The following is a 17,647-nucleotide window of genomic DNA, read 5'->3' on the forward strand; positions in this document are numbered from 1 at the left end:
AATTGCTTACAATAATTAAATGTAATGATTCCTACAAACTGCAAGATGCAGTCAAGAGTTTCTAAACATATTCAGGCACTAAGCTCTCCCTGACTGCATAGCTTTAGCCCAAGGTTCTGCCTCTTGCCTGTGATGACCTTACCTTGAGCAGGGCTGGATTAAACCTTATTAATATCTCCTGCCAAAAAAGCCAGTATATGGAATTATGTATCAGCCTAACCTCCAATTAAAGAAACAAAGCCAAAACTGTGAAGCAGGTGCAAGCTAAATCGAAAAAATAAATACTTGCTTGGGTTCGAAAACAGTCTGGGAGAGAACAGATTCCATGGGATGGGCTCCCTTCCAGTGCTGCTGGGATGCTGACGGCAGGGGTGTGAGTATCTGCACCCGGGCACCTACACCCTGAGATCTGTGTGCAAGGGCAGGAGGCCAGCAGGCCCTTGTCACGCGTGGCCGCGTGGATGAGGATGAGGCAAGGGCTCCCGGCAAGGGAAGCCGGCACCTCTCATGCTGGCGTTCAGAGGGTGCGGGGCACAGCCGGGGCGCTGCCCTGCGCAGGGACACAGAGGTGTTTCGGGCCCAGCGACTTGGCACCGGCCCCAGCGATTTGGCACCGGCCCGGCCCGGCAGCGGAGCGAGGCCTGCGGGACAGGGCGGGACAGGCAACCCCCCCGTCGCCCGGAAGGAAAGGAATAAGAAAGGAAAACATGACATCCCGGCTCCCTGAAAGCCCGCGGGTGCGTCACGGCGGGCGGAGAGGCGGCGGGGCTGCCCAGCGGCGGCGCCCCCTGGCGGCGGCGAGCGGGGCGGCGGCGGCGGTTGTCACACGCCGGAAAGTCCCTGCCCTGCTGCCGGTGGAAATCCCCGGTGGGGTTTTTGTGTTGTGTGTTTTCTCTCTCCCTTTTTTTTTTTTTTTTTTTTGCGCCCGGGCCCTTAAACAGAAAGGAAAAAAAAAAAAACCCAAGAGGCTGGGCTCAGCCCTTCATTCCGCAGCAGCGGTGGCGACAGCAGCAGCAGCAGCAGCAGCTCCGGCGGGGAGAGGGCGGAGAGAAGGGAAGGAAGGAGCCCCTGCGCGGTGGGGGTTGATGGATCCCGAGCCTGGCTGCGTCCCACCACCGCCCCAGACCCACTGCTGAGCAGGAGTCGCCGGCAGGATCGGCCGTAGGAGGAGCCCGCCGCGGAGAGGTGAGCGCCGCTCTGGGCGCGGGAGGGGAGGCGGGCCGGGCACGGCGGAGCCCCGACCAGGCTCCATCGCTCCCGTCCCGGCTCCATCGCCCCCGTTCCGTTTGCAGGAGGACGCCGCGGGTGACCGGGCGGCTCTGGCGGCGGGCTTTGGCCGTATCCCGGCTGGCACCCGGGGGGCTGTGTGCCGGTTCCCCGTTAGCGTCGGAGCCCCCGCCCGGGCGGTGCCGCTGTGCCCTCTGCTGACCGGCTCGGCCCGGGCCCGGCGGCACCCGGACCCCGCGGGGCCTCGTAGGGCGAGAGAGCCGCTGGTGGCACAACCGCGAGCTGGGAAATCCGCCTTGGAGCTTGGGGCTCCTTCCCCTGGCAAGCTGGCGGGCGATATTAGGTCCTTTCCACCTTGCGTACCCAGCTTCCAGCAGAGCAGTAGGTCAGGGTACTAAGAACGCGGAACGCTTACTGTGTGTAACCAGTCCTGTGGGATATAAAACAGCCTCGGTCCTTATCTCTATCTGGTGAAGAGTAATACTGTGCTTTGTTTTGTACCGAGCAAAGACTTAAGCAGAGAAATCCATGGACGCTGAGGAGGTATTAAGCATGTTTATTTTATGAGTCTTAGCACTTTACGGAGAAGTTTTATTATTGCCTGTTTTCAGATGGAGGACAGAAAATAAAAATAACTTTATGAAACCACTGTCAGATCTCAGAACAGTATTCAGCTTTCCCGAGCCCAGCATCCTCAGTATTATATGTTCAGAAAGGATGCTGTTTCTAATCATTATTTACAGCTGTTTTTTTCTGGGCGTTCATAGTCATTACTTGTCAAAAGTTTCAAGTAGCATAGCACACGGTACAGTACGCTATAAACTAATATAACTGTAGCTCAGTTTTCTGACTCTTAAATCTCTAGCTAAGATGGCTATTGAGTTCTGTTTTTTCGTCACACTGATTTGGAACATAGGGGTTGCTTGGCTTTTGCCTTGATTGACAGTTAATGACTGTAAATATTATAGACAGTAATTTCCACGTGGGGAGGGGAAAATATGCCTGTAAAACATAGTATCGAATAATGTAGTTTCAGTGAATGCTTCTGTAAATTCAGTACTTTTTGTTACTTAAGGCTGGAAATAACCCTTTCAAGGGTCCATGCCGGTAGTGCTTAATCATGTGATTGGTCTTTATTTGTGTAAAAAAATCCCATTGACTGGATGTCTCTACTTACAGAAGTAAGCAATTTGGTCATCTCGGATGAAGTATAGCTGTGTTTATTATACTGATTAATAAGGGATTGTTTATATTTTCTTTTTTAGAATCATCCATACATTTATATACAGAATTATATAAATAGCATGTGTAAAACTATATTGGTGAGGGGAGTGGATGAGAAAATGTGTTGTTTCCATTTTAAGGCTGTATGCTGGTTGGGGAATTATAACAATAAGCCATCTTTTTTACCTAAAGGAAAGCTTTTCCTCATGTTGCAAGATGTGACAGTGCTGAGCCCTGTCCCTAGTGCTCTTACAGATGCAGAGGAAACGCTATGTGAATGACATTGCCCTGAAGTAGAGAGGACTTGGTAGCATCACCTGTTTTCACCTGCCTCTGTTTAGGGCTTGACAGGACGTCCACTGTATCTCTCCATCAGCTGGTTTTCAGAGAGGTTATAGAGGTCAGCTCTTGGCACCAAGGAGTTTGAGGTCCCCTCTTACCCAGGAAGGGTCTTTTCCAGTGCTTTGATTGGGTGGTTGGAGGTAGATGTTGCCAATGGATGTGTCTGGGAGAAGAGGAGAGAGCAACTGTTTACATGTGGAGAAGGATGTGCTAAAGTTCTTCTGTGCAAGAGGGGCCTTCTGCCTCCAAAGACCTGGGAGTGCCTTCCCAGTCAGTCCATCAGATTGATGTCCTTCTTCCTCTCTCTAGCCCTCCAGACTCCTACCTCCATGAGAAAATTTCCTAATAGTTGCATAAACAACTTTTAGTTGCTTCTTGTCTCCCTTTATTGATGTCTAGATGTTAATATACACTTACGGCTTGATATTTTTCTCTAGGTTCATAATCACAGTGGTGGGTTCTCCTAATGTGACTAGCTGTACTCTAAACATGTTAGCCATGCATACTTTTATTTGTCTTGATACAAATTTGGCTTTGTTTTTAAACAGAGCAATAATGTACGTGGACAGCATGGAGAACCTCTCCATATAAAAACAGGTTATTGTTGTTGTTGTTACTGTAATGCACGGGAGTTTTGGGGGATGTGGTTCTTACATTTGGTTCTAGCTAGCTACAAAGTTAGTGTCCTCTGAATAAGTATTTCAGAGAGTGTAGACAGTTTCAGGGTTATGGGGTCTTTTTTCTATATTCTTCCTGCTGTAGCCCATGAGGCCAGAGATACTGAAAAAAGGGATGCAGGGCAATAAATTTTTCATGTCTTACTGTGGAAAAACTATTGGGGTTTTTGAGCCAAGTGGAAATGCTTTTTCAGCTGTGTTGACTTATCACTGAGTAATAGTGGCACTACAGTCTGCACCCCCACACACAGCACAAGCACCTCAGTGCAGTAGCTCTACCACTCACAAAATATAAACAGCCTCAAGAAAAGTAACATAACTCTGCCCTTGAGTGCTTGCTCTGTGACAAATTCCTCATTTACCGTATTTGGCCACTGTAAGTATGGGACAGCTAACTAGCACAGCTTGCAATTCTTTGGACTTTTTCTGTACTCTACTGACCATCACTTCTCAGAATGTATGGGCTGACAAAATCTGAAATGGTCATTATCTGCTTTTTTTGGCGTGTTATCAAAACAAGAGCTTGAAACGTGCTAAAAGCTCAGCAAGTTTTGTATGGGATTACACTGTGCAATTATCAATTAGTCAAGTTTCCAGGATAATTTTCCCTTCCCTTGATCTTACCTTCTTTTATCCCTACTTTGATTTAAATGCTTTTTTTTGTGATGATGCAATTTCCTTAGTTATGAATGAATTGTCTTTAATATCTCAGTAAATTATGGCAGTAACTGAGTGGGATAAGCTGGTCAGTGTCTATATCTGAGTAATGCAGAAAAGTTAGGGAATATGAGTTTTAAAAACCATAAAAGGCTCAGTTGGACTGCATCCACTCTGTTCTTGTTTTAGGCAAAACTGCAGCCTCTGAAAGTGCCATCTCAGTCTTTGCAGAAGTAATAGCGCTGTTATACACTAACATGCCAATAAAAGGATCCTTTTTCATTTCAGATGTCTTCTAGAAACATGGCTGGCCAACACATCCTTCCTCAAGCTTTGTATCAGAGCAATATGCTGAAGGCTATGAAGATCAGAGAGAGGACACCTGAGGATCTAGTCAAACCTCCCAGTGGAATAATTCACCACTTCAGGACTATGCACAAATACACCATAGAAATGTTCAGAATGTGCCAATTTTGTCCTCAGTTTCGGGAAACACTTCAGAAGTCCCTGACTGACCAGGCTACCCAAACTTCACTGGAGCGCCAGAGGAAGCTCAACTGGTGCATGGAAGTTCGGAGACTTGTTCCTCTGAAGACTAATGGTAAGTTAGGAGCAGGTCTTTGCAATCACAGTAAAATGGGTAAGATGAATGTAGCATCTTTATTAATAGCATCTGTGTCCACATTACTGAAACAAAAGCACGCAATTTTAAAAATGTGGGGCCGTTTAATCTTAGTTTTGTAAACTAAAATTCTTTCCACATGATGTACGGTCCTGAGGCTGTAGCAGACCCCTGCCCATACCACAGTGTTGTGAATAGCATGGAAATCTCACAGATATTTTCACAATGTCAGTAACCTGTGGCACTTCAGAGTTAAGTAAGGTGGAGAAACTTGACTTGCAACCCATTGCCTTTCCATGAATCTGACTGGTATGTGTTGGCTGCCCTGTCGGAAGTGCTGAATGTCCTTTAATGCCAGGCAAGAGGAGACTTCAGATGCTTTGAGTGACAGAGTTGCATTCCTATGTATATATAGCAAAAACTAATATCCCTCCATAAGCCCTGCTGTTCTAACTGTCAGGCAAGGTTCGCTTGCTGATCCGGTTTTAACAACAGTGCCAGCAGGAGTGTTCTGAACAGGGAGCCTCTGGGAACCTGACACTGCTGTCCCTGAGGTCAGTACCCTGCACCTGCCCAGCTCCCTCATCCTCAGCTACCTTTTGAGGTTTGCCAGCTCTCACCTTCCCTCAAGGCTCACTGGTACCTCTCATGTGTGTGACTGACAGCCATCCTTGTGCAAGACAAAGTTTGCAGTGCCCTTTTCTTTCAACAGTCAGTGCTGATTTTAGGACTTGGCTTTTGGGTTACTGTGTGTGTATTGCATCAAGTGATATAAATGAAAAGGTACAGCAGGAGTGCAAAGATTTCCTGAACAGGTTACATTTGTCCACCGTCTTGAGCAGGAATTTTGGCACATGACTGTAAGAGTCACTGGGCATTTCACATTCAGTGGAGGAAAGATTTGGTAATGCTATGACTTATGGTCACGCAGCTGCAAACTTGGACTCAGGATTCCTTACAGCACAGGTTGCCCTAAACCAGGAAGGATAGACTGAGACAGTGAGGACTTCAAGAAGATGGAAAATACATATTTTTTGCTCAAGGAACAGATTGCAGCAGTTATAGAAACACTGGGGGGGTGGACCTGCAGCCTCGTTGAAGTCCGTGTTGTGTTCTGTGAATGCTTCTTTTCATATCAGCTTATATATACATTGCCGTTATCTTCCTAGTCCACATTGTTCCCATCCCATATTCTGCCATATTTTTCAGTCTGATTGTACATAGTTGTGTTGTACAGAAGCCATAAAAATAGACCCACTTAGTAAATGTCACTGTCCGACCTAGAAGAGCCTGATCCTAATGTACACCTCTGTAACTGCTGTAGAACCACTGACCTTCTGGTGGCCTCTGCACTGGTGTAAGATTCTCATGACTGTAATTAAGGTTGTGCACAGAGGTCATGGAATCTCGAACTTCTGGAAGGACTGGAGTTGCAGGCAGCGCTTTACAGGTACTGGGACAGTAACATCACTCCAAGTGTTGCATCTTCAAAACTTCACCTCAGGAGGTACACTCTAAGAGATTTACTAGGAAAATGGACAATATGTGCAACTTTTGCCCAGGACAAAGAGTAACGGTTTTAGAATCCCTCATCTTCTGTCAATACAAATCCTGCAGGGGGTTAACACTACCTGGACAGACCCTTGTTGCTAACAACATTATATTCAGTAACACTGACCTCTTTCCTTGTCTTATGACAGTCGGCCAGTGTTACGCATGGGACAGTGTGGACTTGGATCTCACCCATGAGCAGGAGTACCAGTATACAAGATGCTGAAGTACTAGGGCAGGTTGAGGGAAGGCAAAGGAAGGACTCGATTTGTGTTCTCCCCATACCCTGCGCAGACTATAAGCTTGGCTTCAGTTCAGCGTTTCAGGGTCATTAATTGCAGGAGTGGAAGGAATGGCATTGGGAACCTGTGGTTTATGCAAAGTAGTCGCGTTGAAGGACCTTTGCATGAGAAGGAAGGTAGATTGGACTGAAGGGGAGGATCTCTGAAAGAAGGGCAGAAGCTTGGAGAAGACCTGTATTATCCCGGAAAATAACATTTTTTTTCTCTGATGTGGCATGAAGAGTACTTTTTTAAGCATTTAGCTGCTTAACCCATAGATGTGGGAGGAATATATTATTTTTTTCAATCAACAGTGGGCTTTCTTCAGAAAATTCTGGGTTTTTTTCTGCTGAAGGTTGTAGTTGTTAAAAACAGAGAAAGTATCTCCTACAGGATCTTTTGATCTATATTTTACCTAATATGTTTGTGAGTCTGTGGAGTGGTGGGGTTTTTTAATTAAAAAAGCCCTTTTGAATCACCACACATTTCTTTGCAGGCATCTGAAGTAAGGATAGAAGGAGACCAGTAGGAGGTATAAAAATCGAAACTGTTTGGGTTTTTTTCTTTCTTTTTTTTTTTTTAATTTAAAAATTCCAGCATCTATTGGCTGTAGTGATTTCACTTGTATAATGAATTGGCATTCATTCCAGCTTACCCAGCCACACCCCCTGGGAAAGTCCGCGGGAGGCTTCGCTACGCAGCTCTGCACGCAGCAGAACAAAAAGTACAACTGTTGCTCAATTGTTAGTCAAACGGTGTTGGGGAATTCCAAGTGCTGTGTAAGGAATTTTGGGCAGTGCTTCTCAATAAAGAACTGAAAGCGAGGTCTCAGAGAGAGAAAAAAATTAATCTTATCTTTGCTCTAGATTTTGCAAAGGGAAAATTTTAATGGGATTAATATGTCATCTTTTTCGGTCAGAAGGAAACCCAGTCAACTTTTCTGTCTTATACATTGTTCCCCGATTTTTGAGCTCAAGTAAGCAGCCTGCAGATTGAAGTAAGCTTTGCAAGAAAGCATTCAAAAACCAGAAAGCAACTGCGGGTGCAGGAACCTGATATGCACCAATCCCATAACAATTTATGAAGTATTGAGTAGATTTCAAATTATATTTCTTTCAGGATCTGGGGTCTGTTTTAGGTTTTTCTCTGAGTTTCACAGAAAAAGTAACAAAAGTGTTTGCAAATGGTGTAATTGAACTCATATTGTCTGTGGCAAACTGGGTTTAATTCTTTTGTGGGAGTTCTTTGAGTGTGGGGGTTTTTTTCCCCACCTGGGAAAAATCTAGTAGCTTTACTGGGGTTGATGTCCTCTATTCCAAGAAGATTGCTGTGATTGCTTAGCATTGGGTGAATCTATTTACCACTGTAGTAGACATCAGACCTAGTTTTGAGTCTGAGGATATGACAGTAATGATTCTTGATGTCTCCCTTTCAGGGGAGACTTTCCCTTTTGAAGATGACTAGAGATAGAATTTGAAACCCAGCCATAGGCATATCTTGTACCACCCTTTAATTGAGTTAGTTACCTCCTCTGATTCTCAGTTTCTTCCCCTCTGAAATTGCAGAACATCACTTTCCTTCCTACTTTTAAAGAGGACTTTATTCCAATGCAAGGAGATTGTATAAATGAAAATCAAATAATTCTTTTTCATTTATTTAGTTTTAATTTTGTGTTTTAAAATAACAGCCCTCTAAATAATATGTGTAACATCCCAGCATACTATAATTTCTGAGAGGAAGGCAAGAGGTGTTCCTATGATTACTTTACATAATCACCTACCCTTTTCTTTCTTTCTCTTTTTTATTACAATTCCTCCATCAATCGCAGCCAAATGCCAAGCAGTGCTCATCAGGGGATGTGAGGCTTAGCGTTACTATATTTTCTTAGTGGTTTCCATTATCTCAACCCTGTGCCATTGGGTGTATATTTGTATAAACACTGATGAGGGAGATTTACATATTTTTTGTAATTTTAAGATGACTTTGTTGTGTTTAAAAGCTATTTCAACTGTTTGACATTTGTAGTTGACTCCAAAATTTAGTTCATGATATCAGTCAAAGTTAAGTAAGATAGGTAAGGGGCATTGCTCAATGACAGCTTAACATTGACTGCTGCAGGGACAACACCAATAGAGAGGGGACTTTTTTCCTTTCTGTCTCTAAGTAGATATCACAACTGTGGTCTCCTTGTTAAAACCCTTCTGTCTGAGGCTTAGAGGGAAGTGCACAGGGAATATGCATATATGTGCAGTGTGACTCTACATCTCATGCACTTGTGGGGTTTTATTTAAGTAGACATTTAAGGCTAATGGACTCTTTTTTTGCAGGTGATGGAAATTGCCTCATGCATGCTGCATCACAGTACATGTGGGGTATTGAAGATATCGACCTTGTCTTAAGAAAAACATTGTTTAGCGCTCTCAGGGAGATTGACACACGGGACTTCAAGCTCCGCTGGCAGCGGGAGGCTATTAAATCCCAGGAGTTTGTAGAAACAGGACTCCACTATGACACCCGGGTAAGGCGGCCTGAGGGAATGGTGCTGTTTTCTGAGTGCTCGCCAGCATTGCCTTGCTGATTTTGTTTGCTTTTTGACTTCATGGATTCTGCCATTAGTGGAGAGCAGAAATAGTCTTCCTTTGGAGGAAATGGGAAAATGTGATTATTTGAGCATTGTGCTGCAGCTGGTTCCCGACCTCCATGTCTTCGAACCATTGCTGATGGCTGTTTCTTTCCTCAGAACTGGGAGGAGGAGTGGGAATACCTCATTGAAATGACCTCCCCAGAAATATCTGGGGCTCAAAACAGGCTTCCATATAATGCACTGGAAGAAATCCATATCTTCATCCTTGCTAACATCCTCAGAAGGCCAGTCATTGTTCTTGCAGGTGAGTTGCCTCTCCAGTCATCTCACCATGTTACTCTGTGCTGTGTTAGTAATCTTACTAAATAATTGTTTTCAGGTAGATGCATTTCAGAACGGGAAGTTTTCAGGAATTTTTCTAAAACACCCAGAATATCTTTTCTCTTGCCTGTAGCACATATTTATTTGTGTTTATTCGTGTTTTCTTCCTGATGCAGATAAAGTGGTGAGAAGTTTAGAGTCAGGCTCCAGTTTTGCTCCTCTGAACGTTGGTGGTGTTTACTTGCCTCTCCTTTGGCCACCTGAAGAATGCTACAGATACCCAATTGTGCTGGGCTATGACAACATGCATTTTACACCACTGGTGACTCTAAAGGACAGCGGGCCAGGTACCTTGTTTTGGTATTTATATCCCTTCTTCAATGTGCTGATAAAACATTTAAAATGTGATCTGGTTTAGATTTGATTTTTTAAAGTTAAATGTAAAAGATTCCTTTGAAATATATTCTTAAAATGTGAGCAGGAACAGCTTTGTCTGTAAATCTGAATAGAAACTAAAGGTTGCCTACAAACTTCTGGTTGAAAGTAGAGTACAATTCATCTGCTTGCAGGCTGGAATTAGTCAAAGGGTGGCCTCTGCTTCATTGTGTTCTGGCCTTCTTTCCACACCACATCATAAGAGAAGAAGCTTCAAAGGATGACATGTCACAGCACTGTACCACTGCCTGGCAGGGATAATTAAATATATGCTTTGCCTTTTTTAAAACATCTCTTCTGAGTGATAGCAGTTCTCTTGGTTCAGGTTACAGCATCATCCCATGGAAGGTATAACAAACTAAGATCTACAATATTGCTCACATGGAGAAGAAAATTGCTATGGCGACATTAAAACTACTGTGGGATGGGGCTGAGTTTGTGACTTCCCCCAGCGATACTGTATAGAAACTAATTGCTCTGGCCAGCTGTTCTCCTCCCTCTCAAAAATTTGTCAGCAGTGGTGTCATCTCCGTTGTGCGTCTTGTCTCCGTGTTGCATCTTGTGGTTACTCCTAACTGGTAATAGATATCTATATCTATATATGTATCTTAATCCATCTTGTTTCCCCACAGAAATCCGGGCTGTGCCTCTGGTCACCAATGAACAAGGCAGATTTGAGGATTTAAGTGTGCACTTTCTGACAGATGCAGAAGAGAGGGAGAAAGAGCAGCTGCTAAAAGTCTACTTGATAGTGATAGAAATTCCAGTGCAAGGCTGGGATCATGGTACAACTCATCTAATTAATGCTGCAAAGTGAGTGTCATTCCTGTTTCCTCAAAGTTATCTTGTTTACAGAGGTGGGAGAAACTAGGCAGCCCAGTGTGTTGTTTTGGTCACAGTAGCCCACATGTTTACTTTCTGAAATATGAAACATTGGCATTACTGTTGACATGTTTTAAAGTTATATGAGCTGAGACCAGTCTCAAATTTAAAGGCAAAAATTTGTTCAGATTTAGCAGACTGAAACTAGTATTTTTGAAGAAAAAATCCATTTGATTAGTTTCAGTGACTTCTTGATTACACATAGTTAAACACAGGAACTAGTTAGGCCAAGCTCTTGTGCTTTATGTAAGGGCACATTGCATAATGGGCAATTGGCGTAATTTTGGCTGCCCTAGGGAAAGTACTCAGCACTACGTTCTTAGCACAGATACCTCCCCACCCTGGGCTGCTCTTTGTGGCAGTAGGCAGGAAGCAGTGGCCAGTGGAGGAACTGGCATTTGTGCTCATCCCCCTGATGGTTGAGCATCATAACCATGCAGGGAGCAGCTGGCAGGACCCATCAGCTTCTCATATTTAGTGGACACTGACAGCAGAGTCCAACCCATCCCCTCATGAGTGTTGGAGGGAAGTGACTCCCTATATCCTCTGTCTTTGCTTTCATTACCACACAGGGAGGTATCTTAATACTGTTGGCTGGTTCTGTTCTAGGAACCTTGAAAATTGAAGCCCTTCTACCCAAAGGATATATGCACACATAGAGTAGCACAAAAGCTTCCCTAGTCCCACTGCACAGATGTGTTCTGGAGTATTACTAGTGACCTTAGCTGCTCCTCCTCCCAACTGTGGCATGGTGAATCTCCAGTGTGGGGTTTTCCCTGTAGTTAGAGGCAAAGTTGGGTTGCTTTGATGAATGCTAGCATTGCATACACCACACTGAAGCCCCATAGTTTGTTTGAAGAATTCCGCTGGTAGATACAGATCCAGTAGGGCAGAACCAGAAGCAGATTTCATGATAAACTGTGTCATGAAATGCTGACCCCACTGCAGGAAAGGCTTGTTCTTAGTGTGGGCTGGTGAAGAAAGGGGTTTTCTACGCTAACTTCTGCTCAGCTGAGCTGGTCCTCAGAGATACTCAGGATTTGGGGGACTTTTCACTTGTAAGAGATTACCCATACTCTTTGTGCAAGTAGCTCTTAGACAGAAAACTCTCACCTAGAAAATCCTTTTACGAATACTTCTGCTTAGGGTTGTGTCCAAACATTTCTTTAAATGTGAAAGTCTCCATCACTGAACACTTGCTTTTAAAACTATTTCCATTTACAGCAACAGTGTAACAGCCCAGATCTTCTATCTGAGTAAAATGGATGTGCATTAAATCTGCATTTTCTTCCCACATTGCTTGTATTTGCCTTCACCCCCACCAATTTCTCTTTTCAACCACTGATTGAAAACCACTGATTCCTTTTTTTGGCTGTCAGGTTAGATGAAGGCAACCTACCCAAAGAAATAAACCTCGTGGAAGATTACTTTCAACTGGTACAGCATGAGTACAAGAAGTGGCAGGAGAATGCAGAACCTGCTAGAAGAGAGGCCTGTTCCAGGAACAAACAGGAGTTGTCCCTTTCCCAGCTCTCCCTCTTACAGATGAAATGCGAAACGCTGAATTGCCCTTTTTACATGTCTGTGAACACCCAGCCCTACTGCCATGAATGTTTTGAGCAGAGGTCTCAAGCAAACAAAGGAAGAAAGCAGACCTTCAAAGCAGCATCTGAGAAAATGAAGGCAGCTGGGTCGGGCTCCTCCCGCAGGGATATTTGTGAACCTGGAGGATGGCCGTCTGAAGGGCCTGTAACAGAGCCTCGCTCTGCACCTCCGACGGCTCCAAGCCTTTTCCTGTACAGCGAAACCACGGCCATGAAGTGCAGGACACCAGACTGTCCCTTTACGCAGAATGTGCAACACAATGGGCTGTGCGAACACTGCTACAACTCCAGACAACTTGGTCCTCGCAACAACTTGGATGACCAGAGACATTTGGACTATGCCACATGCAAAATGTGCCGTCAAAAGGCCAACAGGACCTTCAATGGCATATGCAGCACTTGCTTCAAAAGGTCTACAGAGCAATCCTCAAACGGCAGCCCCGCTTTCCTGCCCACCTGCCACCAGAGATCAACGTCTGACCCATCCCAGATCTCGCAGATCCTTCACCAGTACTCCTGCCATCAGGCTCCCAACAGCCGTGGTGAGGAGCCCCCGCCACCAGTGCTGCCTCCTGGGGAGAACAGAGGAGGTAACCTCTGTAGGAAACCTGGTTGCAAGTTTTTTGGGACATCACAAAATGAGGGCTTTTGTACACTGTGTTTCTTTGAGTACAGAGAAAACCATGGTAAGTGGACATGGAGTGAGCTTTGGCACACTTTAGCTGCAGATCAGCCTCCTTGAACTGTGAAGCTCTGAGTGGACTGGGTGCTAAAAGGGCAGGGGAAAGCAGTGTGGAGCAGGAGCAGCAGTGTGAGGAGAAGGTGCTTTTCTGGCCATTGTTATCCCATTGTAGTGGTTTAATCCCAGCTAGCAACCAAGTCCCATGCAACCGCTCACTCACTCCCTCACCGGCAGGACTGGGGAGAGAATCGAAAGGGTGGAAGCTGGAGAACTGGTGGGTTGAGATAAAGACAGTTTAATAGGGAAAGCAAAAGCCACGCACACAAAGCAAAGCATAACAAAGAATTAATTCCATGTTTTCCATGGGCCGGCAGGTGTTCAGGCTATGTCTCCTCCCAACCTCCCGTGCACCCCCTACTTGCTTGCCAGCATGGCAGTATGAAAAGCAGAAAAGGCCTTGGCTTTATGTGAGCACTGCTCAGCAATTACAAACACATCTCTATATTATCAACACTATGTTCAGCACAAATCCAAAACACAGCCCCATACGAACCACTGTGAAGAAAATTAACTACCCCAGCCCAAACCAGTACACGCATAAAGGGGTGCCTGGCAACAGTGTGCCAAATCTGTGAAATCTCTTCTAAAACTTTCTTTCAGCTTAAATGGAAGCAGAACTAACTCAAGAGTGGGTGGGTTTTGATAACTCCCCACCATCCACTGCAATCATGATTTAGTATGAATTTTCTTCACAGCTAGACAAGTTGTAGGGGTCAGTGAGGGAAATGCTGTTGTATTGATGGTACTCAAAACCAGTTATGTTAGCGGGGAGTTTAAAAAGCTTGCAAAGAATTTGAAGATCTCTATCTGTTCTGCATGTAACAGTTCAATGCTCTGGAGTAATCACTGTAGTTGCTTTGATAAGCAGAGCAAGTAGAAGTTGACTGTGGATAATGTGCTTCTATTTTGGAGTAACTTAGAAGTGTATAATATAATAATGCTATAATATACCTTGCAATCTTTCTTAGTAATATCATGTGTGTGCATGCACATGTATGTTTAAAGGCTGACCATCAAAAAGGTAATAGTCTGTGAATAAATCACAGCATGAAATCTTCATCTTTCATGCTAGTGCCCTGTTACACTGGTAAAGCGCCCTTAGGTATAGAAGGTGAAATGCACACGTAAGAGAGAATTCCTTATCTCTTCAGGCTATTTCATTGCTGATAAGTGTGCCAATATAAACATAGAAACATAGAATAGGTTGGGTTGCAAGGGGCCTTTAAAGATCATCTAATTCAACCGCTCTGCAATTGGCAGGGACATCTTTCACAACACTGAGCTTTCCACATGCTTTCAGAATAGGGAACTTCTGTGCTGGCTTGCAATAACTTATTTTCCAGCATTACTCACAATGAAATTTTTTTTCCTTCTGATTGTGGAATATATAAGATTTCTTCATGAGACTAAAAAGTATGATGCACTTTTTCCCATTAAGGTCTGTACCACTGTACTTCAATTATCCAATGTGACTGAAATGGGAGAAGCCAAAAGGGAAGTGTCAGGGCAGGTCACAGGTGACATGCTGAAATCAAAGGTGAAATTAAAGGGATCTAGATTTCCCACTTAGGGCAAGTTTTTCCCAAATCATCTGTTTCAACAACTGATATGAAAATCAGGCTGTGTTAGCTCCCTTATTTAGGTAACATGAAGGAAGGTATACCAATTGGTAGGTCTAACGATTATCAGAAACCCGTGTTTGAGGCTAGTAGATTTTTTTAATTTGTTTTTATTTTTAGACTGCGGAGATTTTTGTAGTTGCTTTGGGTCACCAGATCGATTGGGCACATTCAAACTCCTCCTGTCTGTTCTTTGCATTACAGATAGCGCTTTGCTACGCCACCAGAGGAGATCTCAGAGGAAGTCTTTGGCAGGGGGTCAGACGGGGACCTCCACTGCTGGCTTCCGTAACACTGTGTCCTGCCAGCGGAGGGACTGTGGCACCCTGGGAAGCACGATGCTCGAGGGGTACTGCCAGAACTGCTTCATTATAGCCCAGAACCAGCGATTTCAGGAGGCCAGAAGGACAGAAGAACAGCTGGTGAGACAGCCAGAAGTAAGTGTGAACTTCTGAAAATCTTCCTCTTGTTTAGCGCTGCATATTTTTCTCTTGTGCGAACAACTCAGGATGCATACTAGAAAATCCTCAAATGACTGCATCCTAAGTATCATGGAAAGACAAGTGTATAGCATCTCATGATTTTTTTTCTGCTGCAACTGAGCAGCGCTCCTGAAAAGTCATTCTCAGTTTAGGGTTGTCTTGGCTGTGCTCAGTTTTACCTCATCTGGGATTTTGCTAGCTGAGCAAATCCCATTTCAGTGGAAGCAATTGGACCAACAGTTGGTTTGTTTTGCTGATTGGGGATGGATTTTCATTCTTACCCTTAGAGGTATACAACTTCATCAAGGAGTTTAGGCTCACTTCAAGTTGCCTTTTTGATTGAGCTTATTATAGATTGTCTTTGTTCCAGAGAGGTTTTTTTCAATTTGGTTTGTTTGGGTCCTTTTGGAATTGAGAGTTACCAAAAACAAAAACCCATTTGTTCCTAAGAAGTGACAGAATTTGTGATTTTCTTTGGTAAAACTGAACTTGGCTGTTGGTATTACACTTTGCAGAAGCAGCATGTGCTTGCAAACAACACCCAAGTGGTTACCTATACAAACCATGAGCAGAGTTGAAAGTAAATGAAGAGCCATTTGTACTGCCAGTACAGCAACTGACAATGTATTTTAATATTTTTCAAGAGAACAGGGCAGCATAGAGATGTGCAGCGAGCAGCATTGAGTAGCCAGAAGAGACAATGTGCTGTGGCTTCATGTAGAAACAACCTGGCCTGCAGAAGTGATGACTTGTGCCCGGAGTGCCGGCGACTTAGTCAGCTCCCACCATCGGGAAGTACCAGGGACCCGGCAGCACAGGAGCCCCCAAAGCAGCGCTGCCGAGCCCCTGCCTGTGATCACTATGGCAATGCTAAGTGCAACGGCTACTGCAATGAATGCTACCAGTTCAAACAGATTTATGGCTAGGGGAGGAGCTGGTAAGGAACAAGAAAGCAATACCAGCTACTTCCTTCACTGAAATGGTGCTATGTCCAAAACACGTAACAGTCCTGGGAATGGGAGAGTGGGGGGAAATATAAGCTGTCTGCTTGGTTCATGTTTATTCCCAAGAATGGGAATAAATGTCTACTTCCTCTAAACACTGCATACAAGGACTGCTGAGAAGGTCACGTTGCCTTCTACACAGAGCTCTCAGTCATGACTAAGTTCCTACAATGCCATATTTAATTCTTAGACTTCCCAGAAGGAAGTGTGAAGCATTTTGAATCCAAAGAACTTCCCAGTTCTGCCTCTTTCTCAATACCTCCCCTTCTCCCAAGTGAGGAACTGTGTCTACTGTCGGAGATGCAAGAGCTCCTTATGTTTGCATACATCAGTCAGAGGCAAGTCCTTCCTGGACAGGATTCCCCAGGACAGACTGATGCATCTTCCAGTTGATGTCTGAAGAAACTTTGTCCATGTCTTTGCTGGTTCTTACAGAGCTTGCCAAGGCGGGAGCTCCCACAGGTATTTAGGGAGTTCACGGCGAGTATTTCTGTTTGCAGAGCCCTCAGCAAACTGCAGCCTGAAACAAGACCAGCATTGATTTGCTCCTTCAACATGCTTAACCAAACGAGCATTTAGATCCTTTCCCAAATCCCAAGACAGTTGGAAATACAGGTGATTACAGAAGAAATGCATGTGATGGGAAAAATGCATCCTGCCATTGCCCACTCATGTGGAAGGAATTACCTCAAATGGACAAAAAAACCCCCAAAGCCCTTTGTCTTCAGCTTTAGTTCTGAAACAAGGGTGACTCTTCTCTCTCTTGCATTTCAACTTTAAGGAGTATGTGTGCGCTGTTCATACCCTCCCTCCCTGTTTCTGTCACACTTTCTGTCATCCCTAATGTGATTCTGTCATGCAAACAGCTTGGAGCTCAGTAACAGAGTTCTTTAGGGTTGAGATTTTACTCCTGGAGTTTGTGCGTCCACTTCTCAATCTGCAATACTTTCTCTAGCAACCTCACCTTTACCACTGTGTCTGGTAACTGCTTCTCTCTTTTGCTTTCACACCTTGTAAGTTTTCAGCATCTATTTTGCTGCTATGATTTTGGAGGTGATACCTCTTCTAACTTGCTTCTCAAGTTTAGAATCTTTTTCTAGTTATTAAACAGTTTTTAAAAAGAAAAAAATTAAGTAATTCATTACTTGTTTCTGTTAAATTTTATATATTTTGTGAACCTTAATGTGAACGTATGTTTTATTACAATATTTATATTATTTGAAACAATGCAATTTGAAATTTGCACAACTAGGATTTTTTTATATATATATTTACTCTTGTGTTGAAGGTTACAAACTTAAATGTATAATTGAAAAACATTCTCTGATATAAAGAAATAAATTATTTAAGGATTGGATTTGTTATTTTTATATTGATGAGAGAGAGCACAGTT

At 44.0% G+C, this 17,647-nt stretch overlaps 1 protein-coding gene across 1 annotated transcript; it reads left to right on the plus strand.

Moving 5' to 3' along the window:
• Window positions 1–933: 933 nt before the first annotated feature.
• On the plus strand, window positions 934–17,559 carry TNFAIP3 (TNF alpha induced protein 3). The gene is made up of 9 exons (XM_017825947.1): window positions 934–1,185; window positions 4,416–4,728; window positions 8,909–9,099; window positions 9,322–9,469; window positions 9,663–9,833; window positions 10,554–10,734; window positions 12,183–13,093; window positions 14,973–15,205; window positions 15,895–17,559. The coding sequence occupies exons 2-9, from the start codon at window positions 4,416–4,418 to the stop codon at window positions 16,174–16,176; spliced, it is 2,430 nt and encodes an 809-aa protein (XP_017681436.1). The 5' UTR covers window positions 934–1,185; the 3' UTR covers window positions 16,177–17,559.
• The last annotated feature ends 88 nt before the right edge of the window (window positions 17,560–17,647 follow it).

This window comes from Lepidothrix coronata, unplaced genomic scaffold (assembly GCF_001604755.1).
Source record: "Lepidothrix coronata isolate B3197 unplaced genomic scaffold, Lepidothrix_coronata-1.0 Scaffold123, whole genome shotgun sequence".
Taxonomy (NCBI): domain Eukaryota; kingdom Metazoa; phylum Chordata; class Aves; order Passeriformes; family Pipridae; genus Lepidothrix; species Lepidothrix coronata.